The sequence below is a fragment of the Equus quagga genome, chromosome 9 (genome assembly GCF_021613505.1).
Source record: "Equus quagga isolate Etosha38 chromosome 9, UCLA_HA_Equagga_1.0, whole genome shotgun sequence".
Lineage (NCBI taxonomy): Eukaryota > Metazoa > Chordata > Mammalia > Perissodactyla > Equidae > Equus > Equus quagga.
The window spans coordinates 92,505,926-92,531,237 of record NC_060275.1 but is presented as its reverse complement, the minus strand read 5'-3'; the positions used below and the strand labels follow the sequence as shown (position 1 = coordinate 92,531,237).

Sequence of the window (25,312 nt, the reverse complement as noted above, 5' to 3'; positions counted from 1 at the left end):
AGTCATTGCTTAGTTGAGAAATAAAAGATTTTATTTACTATGTTTCTTCCAGAGTCAGTGGAAGAATGACTGGGCTTCTCTTAGGGGCTAACATTTAATAAGTTATAGTTGCTGCGTTATAGGGAAAGAGCAAAACTTTGAATAATTAACATACTAACTAAATTATAGTCTAAAAGAGTTAATTCAGTTTTCATAAGCTAAAGTAAACTTGCAAGCATTAGCTCAGGTTTGACAATAAATACATATATATAATTACTTTTAATACTAAAAATAAAGTGATGTAAGTTTAAAAAAATATGTATTCACATATATACATCCAAATGAATATTGTGGGCCTGGCCCTGTGGCTGAGTGGTTAAGTTCACGCACCCTGCTTTCGCAGCCCAGGGTTTCACAAGTTCAGATTCTGGGCTTGGACCTACCACTGCTAGTCAAACTGTGCTGAGGTGGCGTCCTACACAGCAGAACCAGAAGGACCTGCAACTAGAATACACAACTGTGTACTGGGAGGCTTTGAGGAGAAGAAGGAAAAAAACCAAATGAATATTGTTCTTCGAAGTAAAATTTTGTGAAGTTGTAGTATTATTCCAAATATGTCGTCATTGTTCAAAACATTTTCAGAAATCATTTTGGAATTGTGAATCATCTCCTTGTTATGGACTGAATGTCTGTTCTCCCCAAATTCATACATTGAAGCCCTAGCCCCCCATGTGATGATATGGAACTTTAGGGGGTAATTAGGGTTAGATGAGATTATGAGAGTAGGGCCCTGGTCTACTGGGATTAATGCCCTCATAAAAAGAGACATCAGAGAACTTGTTCTCTCCTCTCCCTGTGCTCCCACAAAGAAGCCGTCATGTGAGCATAACAGTGAGATGCTGGCCCCCTACCAGCCAAGAGAAGAAGCCTCAGAATGAAACCTACTTTGCCAGCACCCTGATTTTGGTCTTCCCAGCCTCCAGGACTTCGAGAAATAAATGTCTGTTGTTGAAGCCACCCAGTCTGTGGTATTTTGTTATGGCAGCCTGAGCAGACTAAGATACCTCTAATAGGGGAATTGTTTAGGGGGTCACAATCAAAAGTCATTTTGAAGCCATGGAGTGATAAAACTGGATTGAAAAATGAAATATGGCTATAAGTACTGAGACTAATTTTCCTATATAACTCATGAAGTATCTCTGAAACAAATCTCAAAAGAGGGGCATCAAAACTCTTGCATGATTGTTGAAATTACTGTAGTCTACCATAATAACAGCATTTAAGAGAAAAGTTCACTAGGCTATATATGATATATCTGTTTTTAAAAAAGTCTCTATACAGCCACACCAACTAGAATATTAATCACAATTTAATTACATAAAGCAAAGAACAACTAAAGTTAACATATGTCACTTTTTCTATACTTACTGTTTTGATACATAGGTAATATATTTTATTCATTCCTTCACCAACTATTGGATGCTGACTGTGCGTCAGCATATACAAGGTACAATAGATACGAGTCCAAGAACAAATATTCTCTTTAAAGGAATTCATACCATGAATATATAATCTTACAGTATTAGAAAATCCAAAGGCTAAATGAAAATATACATTTCCCAGAAGGAAAGCATGATTTAATGAAATGTTATCATGTAGTTATAGTGTTTTTCAAAGAAATGACTCTGGAAATGTTGTAAAATATTTGTTTTATGGCCAATGCTTGACTGAAAAAATAAATATTTAGTTAGATATTTATCAAATCCAGCAATTTATAATTCTGTTGTATCCATCAATGTGATGCATAGTCCAAATTAGTTATCAAATCCTATTCTAAATTAACTTCTTCAAAAATGATAAATTTTGAACTTCCAAAGTCTATGTATTTCTTAAATTCTGTCATTTTCCCCACAATAATCAAAATGTAAAATCTCAGAATTATGAGACTACATAAGAGAAAAATTTTAATTGCAACAAATTATATTTCTTGAACTTTTCTATAAAAACTCTTCAAGGAATGAACAGGATCTTCCCATTTAGTTAGGATGGTTTAGTTTTCTCAGTAAGGTGATCTTTCTGTAGATGTCATGTTTATAACAGATAGCACTCATGAACAGGCAACCGACTGTCTGTGGGTCCATCTAGAAGAATCTGTGATATAAATTTAAAATAATTATTATATAATATATTCATATTAGATTTAATATTGAGGACAACTGAACATAAATACTCATGAATATGATTACTGGTGAGGAAATGAAATATATAGACTCTATATTTTTATAAGTGACATTTGGAAATGTTGCTAATTTTAAACATGACATTTTCAGAATAATTAAACCCTTAACTCATGGGCAACAAAGTTTAAAATATTAGACTTTTTATTGCTTCCATAACATTTATGCATTTGTATGCAACACCTCTTGGAGAAGGTACTAAGAGAAAAAGGGATAAAATAGCAAGGAAAGGAGGTTCATATGATTGACATTTACTTTGCATTATTTCCCTTGTTTCTCATTTTGTATGAAGATAGTTGCAAATCACTCCTTTCCAAAAATGGAATATAATAGAATATAGATTCTACTCATAAACATGTATCATTTGTTGATGAAAGAATTTTGCCATTTAATCCTTATTGCAAGTTAACATTTTTAATGGATACCAACTCATTTTCTAATAGACCCCATTTTATTGTTTACAAAATAAACAGTATAATAACAAAAGATAATTTTATTTATACATTTTATACATTTCCAAAAGTAATAAACCATTTGTTTAATAGTAACAAGAAAAATCATATTCATTTAGTTCTCTGGCTCACCGAGTCAAGCAGTCTATGATCCTGATCTGCATGGTGTGTGCATTTTTCCTCTTGATTACATTTTTAGTATTAAGCAAAGGAAGATATTTCTTCAAGTTCCGCACACATTCTTTGACAGATTCTTAAATTATGTATGTTTAAAATAGCCTTAAGATTTAAAATGATTAAAAGTTGGAAAATGGCTTGCTAACATACTATTTTTGTAAGCATATTGCTCAGTCCTCTGTAGAGCAGAATTTAAGGCTAAATGAAACTATTACTGAAAATACTTGGATGACTTTATTAGCTTTAATAGCTACATCTGTATAACAAACCTGGGCTTATTATTTCCTTGACAATGGTTTTCTTTAAAAATAATGATGAACTTTAATTTAAATGCCCTCATCAGGACAACCACTAAAACCTAAAAATCTGTTTACTACTGGTCCCACTTCAACCTTACTCAATTCATGGATCCTGACACAATAAAATAGTGCTTTCTGCCCCAGGCAAAGAAAGTTCTTGAAAATAAAGTAGTCAAATTCCAAAAAGGGAAGCTAGATTTTCCTGGTAGCTTCATTACAAGTATTAATACTTTTTCCTATTATAGCCAATAACAGGAGAATGAGAATAAGTGAAGAGAAATATAAATAAATTATTAGTTTCGGGGTCGCAATGTAATACTTTAAATTGTAATTTTTTTTTTTAATCAATTTATATGCAAATGATAGGCATTACAATGAGGCTGACTCTTGGTAAAATCCTAATGAAGGCCACATGTAAAAGACAGTGATTTTCACACTCCCTCCTCAGATCCAAACAGATAGTGCTCTAATCCCTGCACACTTGAAAACAGATCAGTTCCACTTTTTTAAAATCTATTTCATATATTAGGATTGTGCATAAGATTTCTTTCTCAAACCTCTGAACTTACAAAAGAAAAGTTATTTACCTGATCTATTTTTAGTGACCTGGATGAAATCATCCTCATCCTCATCACAGCTATCGAAGTTTAATTGTTGGAGGGCTGTTTCTGACTGGCTTTCAGGTTGATTTATATCTTTCTGCTTATCAAAGCTTCGAAGTGCAACAAGACGATGATGTATGGCTGCATACAGATATCCTGTATCTTTGGCACTGGCCTGCATGAGGAAAATTAGGTTGTTAAGAATATAACTAACTTAATAACAGCCACATTTTACAGATTCGTAATCTTTCACTATTAATAAGGAAGGAATTATATGTTATAAATCCAGAATGTAAATAGCCCTAAAAACTAAAGGGTAAAGAGCCAATTCCTCTTGAACCAAATTGAATCCTCAAGAGGATAATTTTATAAGAGGTCCTAATTTGTGCATTTGAAACTGAGAAAATGAAATTTTCTGATCGAATGAAATGTGATTTAAAATTTCTATGTGAATTTAAGACTATCCTTCCTCCAACATTTTACACTGTAGAAAATTGTAGGGCTAGAGGGAGAAAGAGACTTCCATTTCCTTTACATCACTTTACTTAGACATCCCCTGCAAGCTGCATAGCCCTGTGGAAAAGCAGAGCTCATTTGAGCAGTCATGGTATTGTACCATAAACACATCAGAAGTCCCTGCTTTCAATATTTTTCTATTTTTATTGTTGCTATAAAAACTGATGGTAACAATTACATTGGTATAACATTTACTGTTATTATATTCTTTTTTTAAATTTAGTCCTTACAATAACACCATGGGTTAATTATTTATTGCATTTATGTTAGTAAAAGCTCGTGGTACAGGTATTCAATATACACTTGTTTCCCTCTTCCCTTTCCACATGAGGAAATTATGGCTCAGAAAGGTACGACCTGTCTGAGTTTACACAGGAAGTTGGCAAATTGCCTGGAACCTGAATCCCAGGGTCTGTCATCAAAGTCAATGCTCTTTAAGGTAACATGGCAGTAGTTTACATTTTTGTATCTTTTCACAATTTCAAAGAAAATCTGGAAAATTTTTTCTTTTTGCTGATCCTCCAAAGAGCTATCAAATGTTTCAAAGCCAAGAACCAAGAGTTGAACCAACTGCAGGCCAACTTTTTGGGGGAAGGGTCTTAAATTATATTTTTTCATTTGCATGTTCTCAAGTTGCCTTAATTACTTTTGGGGGAAAAAAAACTAAGTTAAATAAAATATTTTTGTTTCTCACATTGTATTAGATATTACACAGAAGGTGTTGAGTAAATATTTGTTGTATATTATGTGCAAAGGTATAATTTTTCTTTAGTAAGTTAATAACAAATTTTGAAAGAATATTTGTAATTGAAATATAAATATTGTTCTGCTACCTTGACTTTCTTACCTTAAATTTTAAGCATACCATTCATTAGTCAATATATTTCCTTTTGACAAATTCACTCAGATGTTTTCATTCAAGAAATTCAGAACAAGAAGTTAAAAATAAAATAACAATGATATATTTTCTGGAAAACAAACTCACAATGCTTAAGAAAACTGTAATTCCCAGAAAGCATCATAAGAAAATACCAGTGAGAATGAAAATCAGTTCAGTCTATCTGGAGAGAAATTTGTCAAGACAAGTCAAAACGTTTTTCCAAGAAAATTAACATGTATGTACACAGGGAATTCCTTTCAGCTTCCTTACAAAATTTATAATAGTGAAACACAGGAAATTATCTAGGAATTTAACAAAGTGAGATTAATGGAATAAATTATGGTACTCAGAATAGAATATTTTCACCTATTAAAAGATTTTTTGAAGAATGAACTACTATCTAGTAACACAAGAACACTCATTTTCATTGATAAGTGAAAAGAAGGTTAGATATGTGTATTTCACAATCAAATATTGGCTATCTAGTCTTCTCAACCACTTTATAAAGCATATTATTTTCTTTTACTCGGCTTTGGCAGATGAGTAAAATTAGACTGGGGAAGGTTAAAATAACTTACCTGAAGGTCATACAGTGTATACAGTATGGTGCATGTGTATAAACGTATACACACACACGTATATATACTAAAATATAGTAGGAGACCAAAATGTTAATAGTGACATTTGGGAGTGGAATTTGGGTGATTTTTTTTTTTTTCTTACAGATTGGCACTTGAGCTAACAACTGTTGCTAATCTTTTTTTTTTCTTTTTCTCCCCAAATCCCCCCAGTACATAGCTGTATATTTTAGTGGTGAGTCCTTCTAGTTGTGGCATGGGGGACACTGCCTCAGCATGGCCTGATGAGCGGTGCCATGTCTGCGCCCAGGATCAGAACTGGCGAAACATTGGGCCGCCATAGCGGGAGCGAGAAAACTTAACCACTCGGCCACCGGCCGGCCCCTGAGTGTTGTTTATTGCATTTCATTTGCTAATCTCTAAAAAATACCCTATAATTTAAAAAGTCAGCATGGGTCAGATATTTTGCAGCAGAATCTTGTCACAGTTACAGTCTCAGTCTCAGGCAGGCTGCCTTACCCACTCAAAGCCAGGGGGATCTGGCCTGGCAGAGTATCAAGTATTATCTCCCTAAATGGTAAACAGGATTTGGGCATCATTTTACTCTAACATCGTAACACTCAACATTACTTACACCTAACAGTGCATTTACTGGTAGTTAATAAAACCTTTGGTTTTTTATCAGTGGACCCTTGCCAACTTTTCTTTCCATTACTGTATAAATGCCAATTTACTTGTATTGTCACCTTCTGCCTGAGTCACGTGAGTATTCAGTCTCCTCCAGTCTTCTGAGTCTCAGCTCATAGGGGAAACCCAGCCTTTTTTCTGATCTGATTCCTGCCAGCTCACTCTCTTGTGCCTGGATCTTGAATTTGAGGTCAAGCATTCCTGCCGCCGGGAAACAGCTAAAGCTGTGCTCCCATCCTGTTACCTTGGAGACTGACTCATGTCCAGAATTGGAATTTGCCACTGGACTGGTTCTTTTAACTTGCTGGCCCTGTGTTTTTCCATTTCTCACTGGTTCCTTTGCAGTGATCTCAAGGCCTTCTTAATTTCAGCATGCAGTACAAGCACCGGGCTGTGGGTTCTGCTGGCCTTCCAGAAACCAATCTTGACAACTCAGTAACTTGGTAACTCAGTAAGATTGTTGACATAATTTCAATAGTAAAGAAAAATGTAGAGATTTGACAGCATATATCAATACAAATGTCTTCGGACAGGTACCAATAATTACTATAGATTTTGGTGTTAATCTCTAAATTTCATATAAAATTTAGGTCTTATATTATACTGTAAACAACCATAATGAATAGCTGATTTTTTGCCAATGGTGTAGGTTATTATAATAAATTTTTTTTATAAAACCAAATTAGTAATTGCAGAGATCTATAAATACATTAGGGTAATCCTCTATCACTGAAATTGTCACTTACCTGAATTAAAAACACTTTGATGCTACAGTCTTCTAAATCAGTAGCAGTTATTCGTAAATTTTTGTGGTTTGCTCTTTGAATCTCCATTTGAGCCCAGAGTTTGCTATTGAGGATCAGCCTCAGGCTGCCTTGATTGCGCATAACTAAAATAGGAAGATGAATATATCAGACTACAGAACAGTGGGTTCTTAGCCTTCCAGGGGAATTTACCATTTGTGAAAGCAAAGTAAATCTTGTAGTTGTTTTTCAGACTGTATTTTCACTATAAATTGTAATTTGACTAGGTTATAATTTGGCTTTCAAATTGGGCTTTATTATTTTAGAGGACTTTTTTTAACTTATATACTGGAATTACATATTTTTACTATATTATTAAAGAATGGTTGAAATTTTAGAACTCTTTTGAGGACCCAGTGGTCTGAAGAATATTTATCCAAGAATTGTTTACAATGGAGAAAACCGAAACAAAAACTTTAAGCATTCAAAAAATTGAGTTAAATAAATGATGGTTCAGCTATTCAAGATATTACAAACCCATTAAGATTACTGAAGAAAGATAATTATTGATGTAGAAAGGTGATCATGGTATACTATTAAACAAAACCAAGTTAAAAAGGAATATAACACCATGAATCACAAATTTTTCAATATATGGGTACATTTATATATACAGAGAATGAAGTCCAGAAGAATATATGCTGTTATCAGAGGCCCTCACAGGAAGATAGGCCTATGAGTGATTTTAATTTTTTTCTTTTTGTTGGTCCATATCTTCTGTCTTCTATAATGAGCATGTATTACCTGTATAATACAAAGAAAAGTTGTTTTGTACTTTATTTTGGCAGGCAGTGGAAGGAATGGAGTTAAACCAGAGCAGAAAACAACTAGCACCTGCCTTGGGAATAATACTTTATTGGGTTATTTAGATACCTGTTGCCAGTTACATTACTGTTCCTATTCGCTTAGTCTGAATTCTATTCCTTACCCGTTTCTTGAGTTTGATTGCTGAAACTCAACAAATATCCATATACCTGGATCCAACTTCTGTCTGGGGCCTCCTCCACGGCTTTAACCACCCAACATTGACCAGCAAACCCATCCACCCTGCCCAGATCTCCGCCTGCACCCACTTTCAGTTTGGACCTCTGAACAATACCCAGTGTGCCTTTCTAGATGCCAACAACCTCCTGAGTCTTTCAGTTTGACTGATTCCAGACTCTGACCATCTCTCTGCCTGCAGGATTCAATAACCATGTACCTTCATTTCCTCAGAAACTGACCCTTCATCTCAACCCACACAGCATGTTTAGAATGCCAAAGATAAATTATAGGGCAAATATTCTCTTTTAGAAAAACTATTTTCACTTCAAACATAATTTCATCAAACTCCTACAAATAACGAGATTACTATTTAGGTGTGTGCTGGGCTCTGTCATAGGTGCTTGACATGGATTATCTCACTGAATTCTCACAATCACTCAATGTCATGGACTATTGTTATCTCCATTTTAAACTGATGCAACTAGGGCAGAAAGAGGTTAAGTAACCATCTGAGGTCACCAGTCAGTCAGTGGTAGAGCCAGAACTGGAACCCGTGTAGTCTGACATCAGAGCCTATTCTAAATGGAAGCTCCTACAGTACATTAGAAACAATATTGTTTTCAACACTCTGATTTATTGGCATATTTTATAACACATCTCTGGAAAATGATATGTACCTATATTGGAAATTTTACCCTGAGAAATAGTGTCTTGCTTTACAAAATGATTCCTTACTTAGTCTTGACTGGAATGTTCCACGGTCACTGCTTGCTGTGTCATTCAATCTCAAAGCTCCTCTGCCCCTTTCAATCCAGGACTGTGCTGTTTTGTTGAGAATAAAAAGCTTGCAGTTGATCTAAAGGATAATATTTTAAAACGTCAAATACATAGAAAATTTTTTTTCAAAGTAAATTCTTGACTCTTCTATAGCACTTTTATTTGATTGATCTCTTATCAGAATAGCCTATGTTAATGATTTATACACCAGATTTTAACATTTATTTAATCTTCAAAACATACGATTTTTGAATAGTTCAAACATCAAAAAACAAAAAGCTGTACAAGTGAAAAGTCTGCCCCCAACCCTAGCTCCCCATCTGCCAATTTTCACCCCTGCAACAAGTAATCACCATTACTAATATTTTGTTTATCCTTCCAGAGATATTTGCGTGTATACACATGCCGATATATATATATGTTCCCCTATTTTTTACTATAAATGGTAGACTGCCATACATGCTTTCTGCATCTTGCTTTTTCACTTAACAATCTATCTAATATACCAACTTTCAAATTACACTTAATGTTATTTGAGCTATATAATTTATTCAAAAGTGAAGGAAATCATGGAACAAAAAATTTCAAAGAACACAGCATCAGAACTAGGATGTGATACCACAGAATACCCTATAATTTAATGCTTCCCAATGGTTCTCAAATATTACTATGTACAAGAATCACCTTGACAACTTGTTAAAAATATAGCATGCTAGGGTCTCACCCTTAGTGATTACTTCCGTAAATATGGGATTAATCCGATCAGAGTTAATGCTCTGAGTCACACCTGTGTAGTAAATGTATCAGTAGATCATGGGGGAGGAGAGGAGGAATGGAGGGAGTTTGGGGCATAAGCACACAGAGAGAGGCAAGGGGAAATCCACGCCTTGTTGAAATGATTCAGTTGTAGTTGTCACATTGTATATGCCCAGGCTGATAGCTATACCACTCAACATTCAAATCCTATGTATGATACTGTGCACTACATTTGCGAAATTCTTGATTTATATGAAATTCCAAAGTTATTTAAAAGAACTTTTAAAGGAAGATAAAATCTTTTTATTATCTTGAACTGAAATCAATAAATCTTATCAGCATTTTAAAACTTTCAGTGTAAATAGAATTTTAAATCAGATGATAATAGCACCACTTATAAAGGCAGGTATGAAAAGCATAAAACATAGACCTGAAGTTATTTTAAGACAAGGTTCTTAGCTAGCTTCTTGCTAAGGGACTAATGTGATTGGGTGTAAACCCAATAGCCTGTTTTCCTGCAAATTATACATACAAATGCGAGAATTCAACAAAATATTGGTTTAATCTTTGGAAGCCTCTAACATTTTTATTTAAGCAACTCAGTCTTCACGAAAACTATACTTCTGCCTTTATTTTTAAAGACATCCCTGCTGATGGTAATTATTCCATGTATGTAAGTGGTGCCAGAAAGAGCAATACATGATATACAGACCTTTAACACATTATGTTCTGATTCCTCCCCAGTAATAACATCAATTTTCTCCAGCAAGCATTTAGGTGATGGTTTAGAAGAGAAAGCAGCAGCTGATTCAATTAGGGATATACCTTTAATAGAGTCTGTTCCTAAGAGAAAATAGGAGGGGAAAAAAAACACATAAAAGGCCCCAATTTCTCTACTGTGAAGTTCTTTGTTACCCCTGATACCATACATATTTCCTTAGCATTTTATAATAATGAGTGTTTCCAAAAACTCAAACTGCTTGAGTTCAGGTAAATGTCTTTAATGATTCCCCATACCATTAAACATTTTAGAAAGCTTATATTTCATGTAACTATATTTATATGCTTGAATCTTTACCAAAAAATTATAAAACACTGTATTTTATAAATATTAAACAAATGACATGGAAAAACAGGAAATAAACTAGTTGAATTAAATGTCTTACAAATGAAATAATTCTTACTTGACATTGGAGAGTTGATAGGAAATTTTAGAGTGGATTTGAATGTTTTTTCCTTGGTGTATGAATCATTCTCAAGTTGAGCCTGGGTGAGCTTTTGAGTACCCTAGGTGGGGGAAAAAAGGTATTACTTAATTTTATGCCTAGATATTTGCAGTAAGCCAAAAGATACTTTTGTTCTTCTGTCTCAACACAGCAAACAAACCCAACTGCTTTGGTTTTGTTTGGGGCTCCCTATGTGCTGAATAAAGAACTCCTCCCTATTGTTAGATGACTTTTGTTCTAAGCTTCAGGAAGCGTAATCTAGTTACCACGAGCCTACTTCAGGCGGGATCTAGTTCCAGAGACAATGGGAGAAGGTTTAGAGGCCCATAAAGGAAGTAGCAGCTGTTGCACCAGACTGACCTGACACCTAGGAGGTGCAACTATTGTCACTGTTTCAAGGTATTTCAGTATTCCTAGCAATTGACCTTTTCTATCCACTTCATTACAAAAATTAAAAAGAGAACCCATTCGCTGTTTCAGAGAACATCTTTATAGAAAGAATACTAATTATTCCTCTAAGACATTTTTTTTGTCAACACTTTTAAGGCTGCATACCTGAGGCTTTGCACATGTGTTGGAATCAAGGCCTGTGTAAAAAAACACTGAGCAATTGCCTGGCCCTTTATGATACTGTATAGTCCCTCGCAGAACGGGGAGAACTGAAATGATACTTGAGAATTTAGGTTTATATCTTTTCCCTTATAATCAAGATTCTTTCACATTATTTAACTGGACATCAAGATATCCTGTTAAAATTGATAGAGATGGGTGTAATTATTTCCATTTTAAGAAAATAGAAACTAAGGCACAGAAAGTTTAGTGACTCACTCTAAAAGCACATGGTCAGCCAACAACTCGGGAGAGCATCCTGGCCCCCAAAATCGCTAGGCCACAAGATTACAGGATTAACTAGAGGACAAATACAAATTATCTCCAAAGACCCTGTTATCCCAGGATGTCATCAATTTAAAGACAGAGGGAGCTCAGTTTCCTTTGTAAACCAAATTAAAGTGCCCAGAGGAAATGTGCATAAGTACCTCCTCAAACCAAATCTGTAATCCTGAAGATAGTCATTTGTATATGTATCTCTCTGTCACCCTTTACTAGATTATAAATACCTGTAGAGCACAGTGTCTCCTTTAACTTTGCATAACCACTTGCCCAGGTGGTTTTCAATCGTGGCTGTAGGTTCAAATCACCTGACACCTGGCCTCACCACAGAGCTTCTGATCTAAGTGGTTTGGGGAGATGCCCAGACATAAGAAATCCTTTAAAGGCTCACCAGATGATTGTAATATGCAGACAAACTTGAGACCAACGCCAGTGCTTTATATATCATAACACAATACATGTTTGTTAAATTTAGTCGAATGTTAAAGTTAATACTAAGGTTTGGAAAGTATTTAATTTGTGCCTGTGACATCTTACAGAGGCTGTGACTGATCTAGTGCCAAATTTAGGAATAAATGACATGGAATAAATGTGCCTAAATATATTGCCTGGACCTTCACTCTGGAAGTTGGTCCGTTCTGGCTCAGATCCAAAGGTATGGGTCAAGAGCTCTAGGATTGCTGGAGTTGACCTTCATCTGGGGAGAGACAAAGGGTGCCCTCTAAGCTAAAAATCTATGATATTGCTCTTCAAATTAGGGTTTAGCCTGAGGCAGGTGTAGAATAAGCTAGGTTTTAAAAGTGATTTGTGAAAGCCCTAAAAATCTTGGAATAAACAGGCCTCAAGAGTTGGTCCTTTTCTTATTCTGAGCCCTTACACAGGTTTTAAAATCTGTACAGTTTCTTTGGGATTCGTCATGTAACTAATAGGCCCAAGAGAAGCTAGCCACCTTGCCCCATCTCAGGCAAGATTCTGGTCTGGGTGAAAGTTGGAAGGGGTATGAACATGTGATGGACCAGATGAAACCATAGGAACACTTGCTCCACAGCTTTCACCTTGCTGTATAATTCACTGCTGTAGATTCTGCTCTGTTTTAGAAACATGTCCTATGGAGGGCAGAGCAGCAACTGCCTCATGCAGGATGATACTCAATATGAAATAAGGATGATAGTAAGAATAGTTAGTGGGCTCCACTTGGCAAGTATATTCCCCTAGGCAAATGAAATACTATGATTTTCCTCTTAAAGCTATTTAAAAAAGAAAAAAAAGAGTTATAATAATGCTTTCAATGTAAAAGCTTGAAGATAGGGTTGTAGTTAATAAGAAAATATTGGCAAATGATTTTAAATGTATCTTGTTAAGACAAATCCTATTGAAAAACTATATTAAAATATCATTACCAGTTGAGCTTATCTAACTGTTGCAGATAATTCTGAGACTTCCTTGGGTAACTTTGGTTTAACACAAGTCAAAGAATTATTTAATATTTCTCATCAGCAATAATGTTATAATTATATAATTCCCTTCCTCTGTGGGTTGGATCATTCTAACAACTAGAACTTGCTTCCCAGGAGAATCTTTCCAATTAAAGAAAGAAAATGTGGCTTTGACCCCAGGAGTTAAAAAGTGTTTTCCACTTTAACATTGTTTTAATTAATTTGCCTTCAGAAATTTGAAGTGACAGCTCTCTATATAATAATGGAAACATTTGCCAAAATCTTACCAAAACTCTTTCTACCATGTTTTCTCCAAAAACGAAATCAGAACTGTAGCTTTTAAAAGAATACTTATCTTCATTTGGTTGACATCTAAGGAAAAGAAATAAGCATTTACTATTTTAAATATATGGATAAAGTCATTTTAAACCATAGCACGTGAAATTATCAGATGATTTAACAGATTTATGTAAAGCATAAAAACATCTACTGCTAACTTTTGTTTACGTGGAGTTAATGAGACATGAAGGAAAATGGAGATGGGTACTTCCAGGCATTATGTTCAAAATATTTGACAGCTGTTGCAGCACTGGCTGAGACCAGTCCAAAAAGGTCTCCCGACCATCACTGTACCGGCTGTGTGATCAACCGGGGGGCTGCCCAGCTCTTACCATTTTACTTTTCCAGAACAGCCTCTCCATCTCTAATCTCCGCTCTCTTCTTCCCTGCGTGGCCAATGCTTTTAGCTATCAGAGGTCTGCTGGGCAAAGCCAAGCCAATCTATCTTGTCAGTTATACTTGAGTGTGCATTGGTTTACTTTGTTTTTTTTCCTCCTCAAAACTTTTCTTTTTAATGTTAAAAGTGTTTTGCATGATGAGAAACTGGAAGACATTCAACCCTCTCTGTGTAGGCAAATGTGCCCCAGGGTCCCCACTGCATCCCCAGTGTGCACAGAAGGTAAGTGCTGCGGTACCTGCATGGGGCCTAATCATATGAGTCCAGTTACATCCCGGGCTAGTTTTAATCTTCTCTCAGATCAAGCATGCCTTCATCACTGGTGAGACTAGTAAACATTAATTTTCATTTTGCATATTTATACTGCTTTCTTTGTTGTCTATCCAACCTATGCCAGTAAATAATGAATAATGCTGAAAATAATTTTTAAAAGGGCAAAAAAGGATGCCAGAGAAAGCAGAAGAAAGGCTAATCTGTAGCCACATAATTAATGCCTAACTAAATAAAAGTTTAGCCATACCTTTTTGAAACATTCTAACCCAAGTCAACGAGAAAATGAAGACAATACAATAATAGTATGAGAATATTTAAACATTGGAGATATTTTGAAAAGCATTTTAAACGTGTTCTTTATAAAAATCTCCTTTCAAACAGAAATCTTGGCAATTTATCTCTACAATGTCGGAAAATTTTTTTCCATAAATGGTTATAATGATAGAAGAAGGCAAGAATGAAAGGACGGCACCTTTGTTTCCACATCATTAACGTACCCTACTGATGTAGCACCTAGAACATTCTGGTTAGGAGACAGCTGGACTGAAATTCTGGCACTTGGTAAATTTTCACTTAGCAAATAGGAGTTCCCTTCAGAAATCTGAAAGAAAAGAAATCCATCAAAAAAGTTCATTTAAATTGCTTACTATTGGAGCACCACATGAGGAAACAATATTATAGTCAAATGTACTGAAAATTTACTATGTTCAAGAACTGTCCTAAGCATTTCATTTACATTATCTCATTTACTCCTCACAACAACTCTATACACTTTATGCACATTTTACAGATAAGTAAACTGACCTAACAGTTTAAATAATTTGGCTAGGCTTGGAACCAGGAAGAGCGCTGACATCTGAGCCTGGGTCTGTCTGACACCACACTATATACTTAGTCATAATATTCAGAAATCCCACCTCCTTTTGTTACTTTTACCTTTTTAGCCAAATTGAGTCAATTCTCATTTCTACGTGGTAAATCTATCTTTCAGGCCTAGTTAATCCCTGGAAACAGCCTAAGAGCTTCACCATCATGGCCACCCAATGTGAGAGGAAACGCCATTAATCTCTTCATCTAGAAACCTTTGACTGGTAACTTAATCAATTAATCACTCTGTCTGATGTGTATAGATATATGCACATTACCTGCATTAATGTATACATGAAGGAGTGAGCAATTTTAGAACTGGAAGGAACCCTATAAATTATCTGATGCAGTGTATCTAGTGTTTTGTGGACACCTCCCTTCCCCAACTAGGGATTTGCAAAGATGTTGCAGGCAGTTCTTGTCTTTAAAGGTAGATAGGGTCTGTTTCCACTTTAATTTTATATCAATCAATAAAAATAATTCTGAGTATTTTTCCCTTTATAATAGAATTGGCGAGCTGAGAAACATGTATCAAGAGAGTATGTGTCATTGGTTAGTAAAGATCAAAGTACATGGTCATGACTCAGTCACTCTGATTTCTCTCTCAGCCAAAATGGGAGTTTTTATTCTTACATTGCTTAAAATAGTTTCTATTAGGCATATACTGTTTAAATTATACACAATAAGTGACCATTAATTAATGACAGGATGAGTAAAAATTGCTCTGATTTTGATATACAAGTTAATAAGGAACATAAAAATAATGGTCCTATAAAATTCACCTACAGATAATTTTCACTAATCTATAAATTACATTTATTTTGTCAGAATTCTTACACAGCATCTTATATATAGCTTGTCTTTAGATCTTCAAAGGTCATTATTAAACAGAAAATTCAGTGATGGGCATATCCAATTAGGCTTTTCACTAATTAGGAATAAGTTCCATTCATACCCTTAATAAGTTATTCAAGAAGAAATGCTAGCAAACAATAGCTTGAAAATTTCTCTTATGCTTTATCATTTAGGAGGAAAGGGCAAGAAATATATTAATAGATTTTATTTTTAAAGTATGCAATGAAAGATTTCAAAATATTATGCTGAAGAAGAAATATTCATCTACTTTTGATATCAACATGTAATAAAAATTTTAATCTATAATATATGCTGTTCCAAAATCAAATACAATAACATTTTAGAAATTAGCCAACACATCTTACTTTTTCTTACATAATTTAAAACAAATTAAATAACATGTATCACTTCTTAAATAGATAAAAGTAAGAACTTATGTAATATGGTGATGATTATATTATGTTTAAATGAAAAATTTTAATAAAATACTGATTTTAAATTGAGAACGTTTTACTTAAAAATCACATCATATGCCATGCATAAACAATGAAATGATTTTTAAAATTGACAATGGGTCTCATGAAATCATATCTTAGAAAGAAAAAGATCTGGAAATATAAAAACGTTGGTAAATGCTGACCCAGTTCAACTTTCGTCCTTCACCGATGAAAAGAGAAGGTTGGCTGCTTTGTCCAAGAATGCAAACGTGGTTAGATAGTGGCAGAGGGAGACTTAGTACCAATCTGATTTTTTTCATTGAACTGATGAAACTACTGGGTTTTTGTGTTTTTTTTTTTCTTGAGGAAGATTAGCCCTGAGCTAACATCCATGCCCATCTTCCTCTACTTTATATGTGGGACACCTGCCACAGCATGGCCTGACAAACGGTGCATAGGTCTGCACCGGGATCCGAACCCATCAACCCCGGGCCCCGAAGTGGAATGTGCAAACCTAATCACTGCGCCACCAGGCCAGCCCCAACGACTGGTATTTTTAACACTTCCGTGTGTTGCTATCTTTGTTTGTATGGGAAAACAAAACAAAACTAGGTGACCAACCCACAATAGTTCAGCTGGAAACAAATGACTGATGGAATTAACTCTCAAATTCCAACCTACCGATCTTGTGTCCCATTCCTTTCAAGTGCCTGCTTCTGCAAGACACAGCTAGAACTATAGCAACAGAATATCTCCAACCCATATCTGCATGGCTGGAACCAAATGAATAGCCCCCTGAAAAGGCCCACGAGTGATTCAGTCACTACAACAGTTGGAAGAGAGAATTCTTATCTGTCTCCAGAAGCTTCCCAAGCTCTCCCAGTCACACTGGGTAGGTAGTTCCCTGGTCCTTTTCTCTTTGAAGATGGGTCCCTGGTGTGACCTAAGCTTCCAAAGCCACACCAGGCTGTCAACGAATTGGGGATGCAGAAAATCCCTGTCCCTTTTGACTTCTGACTCCTGGACTTTGTCACCTCATTGCTCCCAGGTTCTCACATGGGATCAAAGCACTGAAACAAGACCCGGAGGGTTCCCACTCCTCTGGACTCAGCTTTACACCTCCGTAAGACTTGTTCCTGGGAACAACCCTCCAATTAAGGGGACAAGTTTAAGAATGTTACCGAGGGCTTTTTGCCATCTAGTCCCAGTGCTTCTCTAGCCGGGCAGCTGCTTCAGCAACAGAACAAAGCTCAGGCAGCCCCTAACTCTTGAGGGGGCTCCACAGCAATCTACTGAAAGAAGGTTTGGGGATTGAGGTCGGTCCTACCAGAGGAGGTTTTCTTACCTTATTTTTTGCTTTTTCTTTAGTCTTGCAGGATTCCAAGGCATTGTATCCAAATGTTTTTCTCACTTTTTCACACCTGTGAGCTTGAGGTGGCTGCAAGATAGCAGGTCTTAGAATATTTTCAGAATGTTTCGCGGGACCTTAAAAGAACGAAATTAAAGGGTCAATATATCTTTAGCGAAATACTACTTCCTCTCTATTTTTGACTAATTTAATGCTTATTTTCTAAAGTCATCATTCAATGAGGGGTTAATGTTAACTAATCAAAGTCAAAATAGCCAATGAATGTGTACTACTTACTTCCAGCCAGGCTTTTACCTAATTTGTACCCATGTTGACCTTGGAACTTGGCTTACCAAATGTATTTCTTCATGTTTTGTCACTCAGCCCTACCTCCCCTACTCCCAAAGCACGCATTCAAGCAGATTAAAATATAGATGATAAAACGCCACATTTCTGAGGTTCTCGTAATAGAGAGAAGCTACATACCTTGTTCTGAACTGTTCATATCAACATCCCTTTGCACAAGAGTTGATGTCATAAACACATTGTTTTTCTTCACTGTAAGAAAAAAATATTAGAAAAACTTGAATCTATAAGGGTGTGTCAGTTTCTACGCGATTCGGGTTTTCACGGTCCTGTACTGAATTTACCAGTAGATGTCGCTGTTGGCACTAAGAGTAGTAGGCTGCGCATAGGAGAGCGCGGGCTGTGCTAAAGATGTGAGGGCAAGATGAGCTTTGCTACATAGTTCTGTTTACTCTCAGAAATATTAGTGCAAATCAGATCACTAACGGAATAGGCAGTCTTCTCTAGAATGATGAAATAGAGTACTGAGAGAAATTCTACAGATTATAAAATGTGAATTGATAATGAACCCGCTGTGTGTGTAAATATATGTTTCTTATAGAATGTCATAAAACTGTTAGCAACTTTTCTGCCCCTCTCCCCACTCTAATGATACCTGAAGAGAGAAGTAAAGATGACCATTATGCTGGGTTATTTTTCTGTGAGGTGTGTTGGTGGGGTAAGACTGTGGTGGTGGTTCCAAGTATGGAATTACTATGCATTTCAAAGAGATAACCTCTTGCTTGCCAATTGCAGAAACAGCAACCTTGGAGCATTCGATTAATGGAGATGAGAAAAGAATAAGAACTGCTTCTTCAAAGTATTATAACATATTGTAAATGTCGGGGTAGAATTGCTTCTCTAATTCAAAGTTCAATTAAATGTTTTATGATCGTTATTATTGACAACCAACAATGAAAGGGCCATCTCAAAATTGTACTATTTTTCTCCGTTCTAACACCACCAACATTTTGCACAACATAAAATGGAATGGTGCTTACTGATATCAACGTTCCTTTATTCATTCTTTCTTTTTGTGTGTATCTGATTTATAAAAAAATGAATTGAAGCAGTTATCCAGATAACTTAAAGCTATCGCTTTGCTTTTTGCACAAATTCAATAAAACAAATCCTCTAGGATCAGGACCTCTGTTCCTCATCTGTAATTTGCCAGTCAGGTTAAGATGGGGCCCAGTGAGGTAGAAAATATCTCTGCTGCATCTAAAAGATATCTGACATATTGTTGCTCAGTCATGCTTGGAATTGTTAATAAGACTAAAAATTTATTGGTTTGAAAACTCTGTGGTTCCCAGGGAGAGAGGGATCAGTTAAAAGGAAGTGAATAGTTTGTATTTTTTATCTCTTAGTGGTAAGCTTAATTTAGAAAAGGCAGTTGGTTGTTCAGTAGAAACAAAAACACACAAGAAGTCAAATCATAATTTTAATGTGGCAAATGTTCCAATCATTTCAAATATTTTATGATAAAATAGTTTTACTTAGCAAAGCATTACAAATTTCAAATAAAAAGGAGTAATGTGGTAATTAGTGAAAAGTTCAAAAGAAATCATGTTCTAAATTTGAGAATATAAATCTAAAGTATAAACTTTAGAATAAGAATCGAAAGCATAGTTATATATTTTGAGTACTGTACATATTAAAAACTGCATAAATGGACCATAATAAGTAAAATAAAGCAAATTATTTTACAGGACTGCCTTATAAAACATATTGCTATCATAAACATGAAATCTGAAAAAACATCAAGTTCAAACTTTCTACCAAAATAAACAGATATACTGTCTGGATTTGTGGAATTGGAATTCATAAGGAATTCTTCTATGCATACGTTGCTAAGGCCTCTATTTTATTTGCCACTAAGTGTCAGCATTTTATAGTAGCTGAGAAAGAAAGCTCATCATTAATGAGAATGGATTCTGAAAAGTCAGAGCATTGGGCTTGAGGTTCTGTAAGCTCTTTATTACCTGGTCCAGAAGGGGGGAAGGCCGGGAGGTCGGTGAAGGATGATGATCTCATTCGCTTCTGGGACAAGGTTGATGCTAAAAGCAGATTGCAAACTGAAGTGAATAAGGAAGTGCTCTTTTGTGTTTCTTTTCATTTGGATTTTTGCTGTTTCAGAAAAATCTCTTTCTCACTAACTTAAAAAAGGTTTTGTATTTTTATCAGCAGAAAAAAGTGTGCCTCTGCTGAGAATTATAAATTAATTTCCATTCAATTCAATAAATATTTGAGTGCTCACCAGGTGTAAGACACTCTATCAGGCATGAAGATGACCTCAAGGAACTCACAGTGGAGGAGACAGACATTTACACAAATAGCTGTATTACAAGGCAGAAGGCAATACGATCCAGTATACAAGGAATCACCTTTTATAGTACTTGAGTGTAGAAGAGAGGCAAACTAGGTTACTGATTTACTTGGAATACAGTATATGATGGAGTTCTTAAAGTGTCTTTTGAAAAGGCAGATATCTATCTAAGCAGATATTTACTTAGGAGAATGTGTCAATTTCCCCTAATTACAAAGCTAATATCCACTTAATGCAGAAAATTTGGAAACAGCAAAATACAAAGAGGGAGGGGAAAAAACCCAAATCGCTAGCAATCCCATTACCTAAGATAACCATTGCTAACATTGGGCTATGTCCTTTCCAGTGCTGATAAATCAAATTCTTAAGTAGTGACTCGTACCATCCATTTTATAGATTGTGTTTTCATATAAGAATATATGATAAGTACTGTCCAATAAGTAGACTTTCTTATCTATTTCAAAAGTTTCCTAGTAATTTCATATGCAGAGTGAACATAACAGTGAACAGCCAACAGACAAGGCTTTACCCACCTCCTTGGGACTGAGAATCTGCAGTCTGCAAAGTAAAAGATGAAGACCGTACGCGCTTTCTTGAAAAACCATTACATTCTGCAAGACATTCAATGTGAAGGGTAAAATTGCTTGCAATAACAAATTATCCTCAACCAATGATATGGGAGGATAAATACAATTTCCTTTTGTCTATATAGACCATTATTTGATAACATGTTAACTTCTGAAGCATAATTTTAAATATTGGGGTTGATAGCTTGGTGATTATAAACCGATAGGCATATCATTCTAATATGAAACAATTAAAAACAAGTGGCTTCTGCAAGAAATTGCATAAGAATTCTGAGATTTTGTAGAAAATGTTTTTGGTAGTTGAGACACAGGCAGTGGAGAATTGTGGGATTCTAGAGTTGCTAACATCAGCATTCTCAGGGTCCTGCATGTCACCTTTCAAAACAAAAGCTTGTTTAAACACAAGAAAAACCATTAAGTCCCACATGTCAAAATGCTTGTGCCTGCTAATTTTCTTTGTATAAAGATTGATTTTGAAATACAGGATACAAATCATTATTACCATGTTCTGCTGCTTCATACAGGGTGTCCTCTGCAGGTCTCTGGAAGGAAACAAAGCTGCCAATGAGAGCTGAGTGTTTGCTGGTTTTACGTCAGATTTCCACCCTGTCACTTTATAAGAGAATTCTCAGAAGCCAGGTCTATTTATCTAGGCCAGGACAAAGTGGCTCACCAGGCGTGTATTCAAGAAAAAGCAAAGTCTTAGCAGAGAGATTTTATAGTTCAGTGACTGCAGAATCCCTTGTGGGAGCGTGTTGAAAATGAAGATTTTGAAACACCAACTCTCAGGATTCTGAAGCACTTGGCTGGGGCGTTGGGGGAGCGGGGGGTGGAATCTGCTTTTTCAACAAGGGCTTGGGGTGGAGTTTTTCTTTAGTTTTGTGGGTAGTAGGGTAAATTATCTGCATAAGCAAGAACGAGAATAATGAGACAATACTAATTAAGCTGAAGTGAAAATGCTACTAATCTCATGGTTTGTCTTTCAAAGCAGGTGATTTTAGTAGGATGCTGAAAAAGCAGATAGGGTCCTTAAGATCCCTTTTAAATCAAATATCACCGTTTAGAACTTATTTTATACCCAGTTAGGCTAGGTCAGTGGTGGAGACTCATAAGGAGCATCAGCCCTCCTAATCTCTTTCAGTCCTTCCCCTTTCCAAATCACTCCCAAAAAATGTAATTTTGGTAAAAATGGCATGTTATCCATAGTTTCAAGACAAGGCCTCTGGCTTCCCATTTCAGCCAAATTGCTGTTGGTGAATCCCTACCCTATAAATATTCTATGTGCACTGCTCTGCTGCGTGAAGAACAGGGGGATGAACTTATGCAGCAGTGATAGCATTTAGCATAGCTAGCTTCTTGAAATATAAATTTCTCGGTCAAAGTAAAAAATCAAACAAAGTAGCTTGATCTTACCTTAAAAGTTTTTTCTCTCTTTTCAAAAACAAATATTGGTTGAGCAATGACAGATTTTTCTGTAAAAGAAAAAGAGCAGGCAAGAAATGAGGTCTCATTTCTTATTTTGACATTTTGACATTTGACCATATTTTGACATTTCTAACACCAACTAAAAATATTGGAAGATTTTTGTTTTGTTTTGTCTTTTTCCCTGTCTTTGGGTGAAATCCAAACTGTTTTACATGGATACTATAAATTGCATAATTACAAATGATTTTAACGGTTAACTACAGAAATAAATACTTGGGGAAAGTGATAGTAAATATTTCCATAAATAGATCATCTCATTAAAAGAATATGTTTTAAGTGTTTAAGGAAAACAAAATATAATTCCCTGCCCTTGGAGTCTCATCAGGACGTACTGATTAACATCTTTACTTCTAGAGCAACAAGTTTCAAAGGGTGAAAAATCTCATCTGAGAATATTACTTCTACTTGGCTTGGATCTCAAGGTATAAATGCCGTAGACATACTGCATTCCGTCCTTAAAATGATCCAGAAATAATTCATATTTCCTTGCCTAGAGTAGTCATATCCTAAGCCATGTTTTCACTATTTAGACTAAGAATCAGTCTTAGTGTTATAGAGTAGCTAAAATTTATCTTCAATCCTACCAATGTTATTGATCTTTTATATTTTCTGTCTTAGGTAAGAGAATAGAGAGAAACTCATTCACTCTAGGTAATATAAATGAATAATAACAGCTTTAAATATTAGCACTCCAGAATTCATAGGGAAAATTCTTAAGAGAATCTTCTTGTGTTCAAATAGAAGTTCCACCACTAATTGGCTATATACTTTGGGAAACTTATTATACCTGTACCTTAGTTTCCTCATCTGAAAAAAAAAAAGCATAACAGTACTTACCTCACAGAGTTTATGTGAAGATTAAATGGATTTTTAAATATAATTACTTAGATTTTAACAAAACAAAAGCCTTAGTAAAGGATATTAAATATGTGCCATGCCATCAGTCCCGATTCCAAAACTCAACACTGACATTGCTAACCTGTGACCATACTTTCTCAAGGAGCCCAAATATGACCTCAGAACTTTTTTCATTATAGGTTTCCAGTAGCCATTACCAATATTTTGTCCTGACATACATGCTCAGATAATTTGCCCTCCCTAGGCTGAATAAATAAAACCCTGGCTTAGGAACTTCAAGGAACTACCAGAGAATTACATCTTTTATTTTCCAGAAGGGGTTTACTAGTTCCCTACAACCTTATCCCATAAGAGAGTGTCATGAACTCTGCCAGACCACCCTTTGCCAAGGTCCTGGGGCCATGGAAACTTGGGTACCTTCTTTCAGTCCAGTGAGATCAACTGGTTCACTTTTTGATGCAAGTGCTTACTGCACTGTCTGCCCTTGGAGCCAAGTGAGCCCCAGCAGAAAATGCTCAATAACATATTGGCATGCCCATCTATATTAAACTATGGCTCAATTCTTTGATCTTTCTCAAACAAGCTCCTTTTCCAGCAATTACATCAGACTTAAGAAATGAGATCTCTAGTGACTTTGAAAGGAAATAGTTTTTGTGAATGTGCAGGGAGATACGTATGAATCAGAATAATAAATGGGCCTCTTCTAAACTAGATTTGGAATAATCATCCTTAAAATAGCATGACTTGGCCTAATCCTAGACAAAAAAACATGTTAACTTTCCCTTTATCAAAATACACAGCTAAAAATGGGCAAAAGTGATCTTTAATGGCAGCATTAACGAGGAATCACAAAGAATTACTTGCAGCTTGAAGGGCATATGGTAACGTAGGAAGGCCATTTTTATTCATTAATTCAACAAATATTTATTGAGCATCTTTTTTGTGCCAGCCACTGTGCTAGGATCTAGGTATACATTGTCTGAGTGAAGGCATATTAGCCTCAGTGCAACCACCTTCTTTCCATGACACTGCCCAGCACAATAGTTAGAAAACAGATAATCTCCATACTTTCTCTTCCATCCAGAGTCTCTCCTTCTCTCCCAAGAAGTTCTCTTGGCTCCAAAGACAAAGCAAAAATTAAGCATTTATCAAGCCATTGAGTTCATAGCAGTTTTCTTACCTGACCCAGTAGGAAAATTTGAAAATAAAAGCCAGCTCCTTAAAATTAAATGCTTTAAAATTTATTCTTCTTTCTAATATATTCATTAATCAATCCACTTGTTCAACAAACATGTATTGAGGGGTGACTACATCTGAGGCACTTTGCAAGATAAGGGAGAGGACTAGTGGTACAAGATGAGGCTGAAGATGAGGTTGGAGCTTTGTGAAGCCGTGTAGGTTGTGCCAAGGAGTTTTGTTTTTATTTTGAGAAATTTGGGGAGCCAATAAGAGATTTTAAGGAGTGGAGTGATTCACTCTGATATGCATTTTGTTTTTTAAGATCACTCGGCATGCTGTGTGGAAAACGGATTAGAAGGGGAAGGGACTGAGAGAGAGGAAATAAGGAACCTAATTAAGAGGCTAGTCTAAATTCTAGAAGAGAGCTGACTAGGCTGCTCTTTATTTGTTTGTTAATCTTGCATCCATGGTTTTTTTTGAGGCAAATGAAATAATGAAAAGTTTAACATACAGTCTTCTGTTAAAAAGAATGAAGAGGGAATGGGTAAGAGAAATTTAAAAACCTAAAGATAAATTTTGATGTTTTACCTGTTTTAAGGTTCACGTAGCATTTAATGGATCCCTATATTCATTGTTGTTTTCTGAAATACTTCATTAAAAAAAGACATTCGTTCATCCCACAAATGTTACTAAGTATCTGTTATATACGAGGAAGGGCACATCTATATAATGTACA

The 25,312-nt window shown here is 35.5% G+C and overlaps 1 protein-coding gene across 3 annotated transcripts in view; it reads right to left on the bottom strand.

The window, feature by feature from the left end:
* Positions 1-1,368: 1,368 nt before the first annotated feature.
* RANBP3L (RAN binding protein 3 like) overlaps positions 1,369-25,312 on the bottom strand; it is a 46,328-nt gene continuing 22,384 nt past the window's right edge. Inside the window, exons 2-15 of one of the 3 annotated variants that reach the window (XM_046671022.1) lie at positions 22,468-22,526; positions 21,557-21,596; positions 21,001-21,078; positions 20,124-20,198; positions 18,283-18,354; positions 17,794-17,933; positions 14,787-14,890; positions 13,568-13,652; positions 10,912-11,014; positions 10,440-10,570; positions 8,930-9,050; positions 7,154-7,296; positions 3,732-3,921; positions 1,369-2,130 (exon numbers count right to left, since the gene is read on the bottom strand). In XM_046671022.1, the coding sequence (XP_046526978.1) occupies positions 2,087-2,130; positions 3,732-3,921; positions 7,154-7,296; positions 8,930-9,050; positions 10,440-10,570; positions 10,912-11,014; positions 13,568-13,652; positions 14,787-14,890; positions 17,794-17,933; positions 18,283-18,354; positions 20,124-20,198; positions 21,001-21,078; positions 21,557-21,596; positions 22,468-22,526 (1,385 nt within the window). In that variant the 3' untranslated portion in view covers positions 1,369-2,086. Of the gene's footprint in view, positions 2,131-3,731; positions 3,922-7,153; positions 7,297-8,929; positions 9,051-10,439; positions 10,571-10,911; positions 11,015-13,567; positions 13,653-14,786; positions 14,891-17,793; positions 17,934-18,282; positions 18,355-20,123; positions 20,199-21,000; positions 21,079-21,556; positions 21,597-22,467; positions 22,527-25,312 lie in introns of those variants that run through there. The other 2 variants (XM_046671023.1, XM_046671024.1) reach the window with 2 other exon arrangements.